Source organism: Anoplopoma fimbria, unplaced genomic scaffold (assembly GCF_027596085.1).
Source record: "Anoplopoma fimbria isolate UVic2021 breed Golden Eagle Sablefish unplaced genomic scaffold, Afim_UVic_2022 Un_contig_11454_pilon_pilon, whole genome shotgun sequence".
NCBI lineage: Eukaryota > Metazoa > Chordata > Actinopteri > Perciformes > Anoplopomatidae > Anoplopoma > Anoplopoma fimbria.
In genome coordinates this window covers 1-5,554 of record NW_026550851.1, presented here as the reverse complement: position 1 = coordinate 5,554, position 5,554 = coordinate 1, and the positions used below count along the sequence as shown (strand labels likewise).

Here is a 5,554-nt window from a genome sequence, read left to right as displayed (position 1 = left end):
CTGATAGCAGTACTAGTACTTCATGTAGATAGCAGTATAGTACTTTATGTAGATAGCAGTACTGATAGCAGTAGTACTTCATGTAGAGGTACGTACTGATAGCAGTACTAGTACTTCATGTAGAGGCACGTACTGATAGCAGTACTAGTACTTCATGTAGAGGTATGTACTGATAGCAGTACTAGTACTTCATGTAGAGGTACAGTACTGATAGCAGTACTAACTAAAGTCATGTAGGAGGACAGTTATCTGATCATGTAGAGGTACGTACTGATAGCAGTACTAGTACTTCATGTAGAGGTACGTACTGATAGCAGTACTAGTACTTCATGTAGAGGTACGTACTGATAGCAGTACTAGTACTTCATGTAGAGGTACGTACTGATGTGCAGTACTAGTGTTCATGTAGAGGTACGTGTTAGTACTGATAGCAGTACTAGTACTTCATGTAGAGGTACGTACTGATAGCAGTACTAGTACTTCATGTAGACTGGTGTGTGTGATAGTGTACTAGTGTGTGTGGTAACATGTGTGTGTGGTAACGTGTGGTAACGTGTGTGTGGGTGTGGTGGTACCGTGTGTATGTGTGGTAACATGATGTGTGTAGTACTGTCATGTGTGTGGTGTGGTAACAGTGTGTGTGGTAAGTTAAGGAGTAAAACTAAAGTTTAGGGAGGAGGACAGTTATCTGGTGTGTACGTGTTGTGTTGTGGGTGTGGTAACGTGTGTGTGGTAACATGTGTGTGTGGTAACATGTGTGTGTGGTACCATGTGTGTGTGGTACTGTGTGTGTGTGGTACCATGTGTGTGTGTGTGTGTGTGTGTACCGTGTGTGTGGTACCGTGTGTGTGTGGTAACATGTGTGTGTGGTACCGTGTGTGTGTGGTAACATGTGTGTGTGGTACCGTGTGTGTGTGGTACTGTGTGTGTGTGTTACCGTCTGATGACGGTCTGGTCTCTGCAGGTTGGAATCATAATAAATAATAGAAAGCATAACCATGTTTTGTTTACTCTCCATCATGTTATAATATTGCTTGTGTTTTTCAGACCAGATGCATTGACAGTGGGAGTCCAGAGCTGGTGGCTGCAGTAGCCCAGAGGGACACTGGTCTTCAGGGAGTCCGGAGCAGCCAGACGGGTGGAGGGAGTGTCTGCTGCTCTCGGTCTCTTCTGGCCAGAGTTTGGGCCTCCCTCCTGTCAGCATGGCCCTCCGCCTCCACGATGACCTCGGACATCTCCTGAGCTGTGAGGAGCCTGGCTTTGGTGATGTTCCTCCTGACTTTTACCGTTTTTTCTGTTCTGGTTTATTTAAGCCAGGAGGTGGGCCAGGTCTACCGTTATCCGGCCTGATGTTACCAGGAGGAGGGCAGGTGGAGGCTGGTTCATCTGCAAACACACATTCATTTTTGCCTCATAAATTCAAGTCAAAATTAGTTTTGAAGCCATATTTCATGTTTTAATAAGGTTAACGAATTCTATAAATTGCCAGATTACCAGACACATGCCTATTTACCACATGCATAGATGTGAATATATTTACCTTAAGCCATAGCAGCTTTACACTTTATACGTCCATCTTTTATTTTTTGACACCCTGATCCTCTTACTTTAACTGGTTCTTCCTGTCTTTCCTACATCTTCAACAAGACTACTTAGTTAGGTTGAGAAAACAAAACTACTTAGTCAGGTTGACTTTTTGTGATAAATCAAAATCCATCACTAGGCCCACCAACCTGCTAGTACCAGGGCCCACCTTACTCTTCAAGGCACCAGACAGCTACATGTCCTGTAGTGGAGAGAACCTCCCACTGCTGTCAGAGAACCCACTCCTCATTACCATCGGAGTGAAGCCTCTGTTCAGGCCTGACAGGGTCGTCTGACTCCATTTCACATTTGACTTATTTTATATCTGGAGAACAATGTTACAACAACAGCAATGGTTGAAGTTTCTCCATTCTAAATATTACATGTAACTCCATATTCTCATGTTTTGTTCCATGTGACCAGAGTTTGTGGTCACATGGTGCACATGTTTCATTATTGACAGTGTTTGTTTGGATTGATCTTTTTGGGTCGTTGAATTAAACCATACAGTTGTCTATACTCATCCAATAATTCAATGTGTTGTCACTACTTATACAACATGGTCACTAACCTAGAGAGTCATACTGTAGTTCATATTAATAAACATCTGACTGGGTAATATATTCAGAGAGGACCAACAACTCTGTGTGTGTCTCCCTATCAGACAGGAGAAAACCAGTGAATGAGATTCTAACAAACACTATTTAATCCTTTTTAACTCCCTGAATGTGATCCTTTTCTCCAGCAGGTCTTCTGATCATCAGACATGAACCCAGATCAGCCTCCAGATCTCACCATCGTCCTGATGGGAAAAGCAGGAGTTGGTAAAAGTGCTTCAGCAAACACCATCCTGGGACAAAACAAGTTTGAGTCAAAGATGTCCTGGAAACCAGTTACAAAAGAAATCTCTGAAGAAAAAGGAAAAGTCTTCGGGAAGCAGATCTCAGTGGTCGACACTCCAGGAATATTAGACACCGAGGAAAATAAGGAGAAGATTAAAAAGTTCTGTCAGGAGCTCCTTCAGTCCAGAAGACCTTGTCTGTTTCTAGTGGTGCTCAGAGTTGGACGGTTCACAGAAGAAGACCAGAAGTCTGTGACGGCAGCCATGGAAGTCCTCGGGAGAAAGGGGTTGAGAAAGAGTTACCTGCTCTTCACTGGTGGTGATGATTTAAAAAACACGTCTCTGGAAGATTTTATCTCTCAAGGTAAAGGTAAAGGTCTACTTCCAGATGTTGTTGGAAGGTTTGCGGGGGCGTCTCACCTCTTCAACAATGAGGTGGATGATGGAGAACAAGTCAGAGAGCTGCTGCTGAAGTCAGGACACCTCACAACCCAGAACCAAGCGGATTCACCAGGTATCATGTGATCTAATTCTTACATTATTCTTTAGAAGTGATGCTGTGGTTTGGGAGACGTTGGTGATGACGTGAAGCGTCCTCATATCAGAGTGAAGAATGAATTCTCACAGCTGCTGGTGTTCAGAGTTTCAGTCTTCATCTCATTTCTCTGGTTGGAGTTCAGAGCAGACTGAAGAACAATACGTTTGAACACTGAAGGTGGTCATTATATCAACCATGTTATTAACATGGAGTGTTCTTCATCTGTAGCCACAGTTTGTTTATTTTACCTTCTCTGTAGTCAACGTGTGATTAACCTTTATTATCTGTTATTATCCTTTATTATCCTTTAATAGTCTTCAATAGTCTTCAATAGTCTTTATTAGACTTTATTAGTTTTTATTAGCCTTTATTAGACTATATTAGCCTTTATTAACCTTTATTAGCCTTTATTAACCTTTATTATCCTTTATTAGCCTTTATTAACCTTTATTAGCCTTTATTAACCTTTATTAGTCTTTATTAAACTTTATTAACCTTTATTAGCCTTTATTAGTCTTTATTAACCTTTATTAACCTGTATTAGCCTTTACTTGGTGTAGATAGAGTTTTGGTTAAAACCAGCACAGAACAGGTTTGTACTGGTTTGTGTTTCCTGTTGGAAACAAAGATCCACAGAGTGTTTCTGCACCATGAGCTGTGACCTCTTAATGACCTTTAAACGTTTAACCCCTCGTGTCCTCTGGATGTGTCTCTGTCTCTGGGTTAAAGTGTTTCAGACACATTTCTTTATTTAGGAGATGTTCTACTGACGTGTTCCCTTCACTCTGCAGACTGTAGTGATGAGAAGGTAAACTCTTCTGTTTTTATGTGTTTTCTCTCTTCCAGCTGATGCTTCCAAAGAAAGGAGGCTCGTCCTGCTCGGTCTACCTGGAGCTGGAAAAAGTTCTTCAGGAAACACCATCTTAAGATCTGAGAAGTTTAAATCAGCTGGTGGCTTTGATTCAGTCAGTACTGAGTGTGTTTGTGAGTCAGCCGGGGTGGAGGGTTGTAAGGTCACAGTGGTGGACACTCCAGGGTTCACTGATGAAGTTCTGACTCCTGAACAGCTGTACCTGGAGATCATGAAGATGTTAGTAGAGGCCAGTCCAGGACCTCATGCCTTCATCATTGTGGTCAGAATAGGCAGAATCTCCAAAGCAGACCTCAAACTGTTTGAGCTTCTTCAGAAACTGTTCAGCAGTGAGGCTTTAAAGTACTCCATGGTGCTTTTCACTCATGGAGACGAGCTGAGAGACCACCAGACCATGGAGGAGATGATCTGGTCCAACCGTCAGGTGTCATATCTGGTCTCCATGTGTGGTGGTAGATACTGTGTGTTTGACAACAAAGCCAACAGGAAGAGAGAGCAGGTTAGAGGCTTCCTGAACAAAGTAGATGAGATGGTCACAGCTAATGGTGGACAACACTATACTGATGACATGTTCAGGATGGCTGAGACGTTCTTTAGGGAAGAAAGGAACCGGCAGGGTGGCGATGGTGACGTCAGAGAGAAAGTATGGAAAAGATTGAAGCGTTATTTATTGATTGGAGCAGGAGTAGGAATATTAGTAGGAGCAGGAGTAGGAGTAGTATTAGGAGCAGCAGCAGCAGCAGCAGCAGCAGCAGCAGTGGGAGTGGGAGTGGTAGCAGGACCAGTAATAGTAGTAGGAGCAGTAATAGGAGCAGTAGTAGGAGCAACAACAGTAGGACTAGCATCCATAATGAAAATAATCAAGAAACCAAAGAAAGACTGATAGAGGTGAACTCTCAGTGACGACCCCTGACCTTTAGAACAACCTGACACGTCCAAACTCAAACCAGGTTCTCTTTGGTCGTCTCTCTCATATCAACCAAAAGGTTCAGGAGTAGTTTTAAATTACACATTTTAAATGAGTTTTCAAATCAAAGCCATGGTCCCTTTCCACGCTGCACATTCTGAGGCTGGCGGTGGATAAAGGCAGTGGAGGTTTACTTCCTGTCAGCTCACTGGCTAACGGAGATCAGAGGAGACCAAGGAGCTGCTTTTAAAAGTCTTCATGGGAGCACTCATATCTGCAGTCTTCATTAAAGAAGAAGACATCTGTTCAACCCAGAGAAGGTCTGAGGCGTCTTGATAAGAGGGCTGTTCTGTCGGGGTTTGTCTGGATCGACTGGGGAAGAAGCCAAAAACACCTATGAGAGGTCTGATGAGCGACTTGGTGTTGGTGTCAGAGCCGCCGGGTGTCGGGTGGATGTTGTCTCGGGTGGTGCAGCTGTCGCCCCTCACCCTGACCATGATGGCTTCAGGCTGGTCTACTGGTCAAAGGCACAGAGAATGGCTTTTGGAACACCACGCCCAAACCGCAAGCTGCCTCTTATTGACGAGTGCTTCATGTTTCATGCTGGACTGAAAGAAAAGGTCCTGGCATCCGTATCAGTACAGGTACCCGCATTATTGTCCCAATGTGAGGGTGATGATGGACTGCACTGAGCTCCAGTCTGAGACCTCCAGCTACAAGAACACAACACCTTTGAAGGTCTAACTGGCATCGCTCCTTGTGGGGTGATTACATTCATATCCAAGCTCCATACTGTCTAACAGCCTCTGTTTC

At 43.7% G+C, this 5,554-nt stretch overlaps 1 protein-coding gene across 2 annotated transcripts; it reads left to right on the top strand.

The window, feature by feature from the left end:
* Positions 1-1,052: 1,052 nt before the first annotated feature.
* On the top strand, positions 1,053-5,537 carry LOC129115279 (GTPase IMAP family member 8-like). Of its 2 annotated transcripts, none has more exons than XM_054626872.1 (3): positions 1,053-1,263; positions 2,333-2,939; positions 3,810-5,537. In XM_054626872.1, exons 2-3 carry the CDS (start codon positions 2,351-2,353, stop codon positions 4,715-4,717), a joined length of 1,497 nt encoding a protein of 498 aa, XP_054482847.1. In that variant the 5' UTR covers positions 1,053-1,263; positions 2,333-2,350; the 3' UTR covers positions 4,718-5,537. The 2 variants fall into 2 exon arrangements, with proteins under 2 accessions (XP_054482847.1, XP_054482848.1); XM_054626873.1 differs by having other exon boundaries at positions 2,330-2,939.
* Positions 5,538-5,554: the final 17 nt, after the last annotated feature.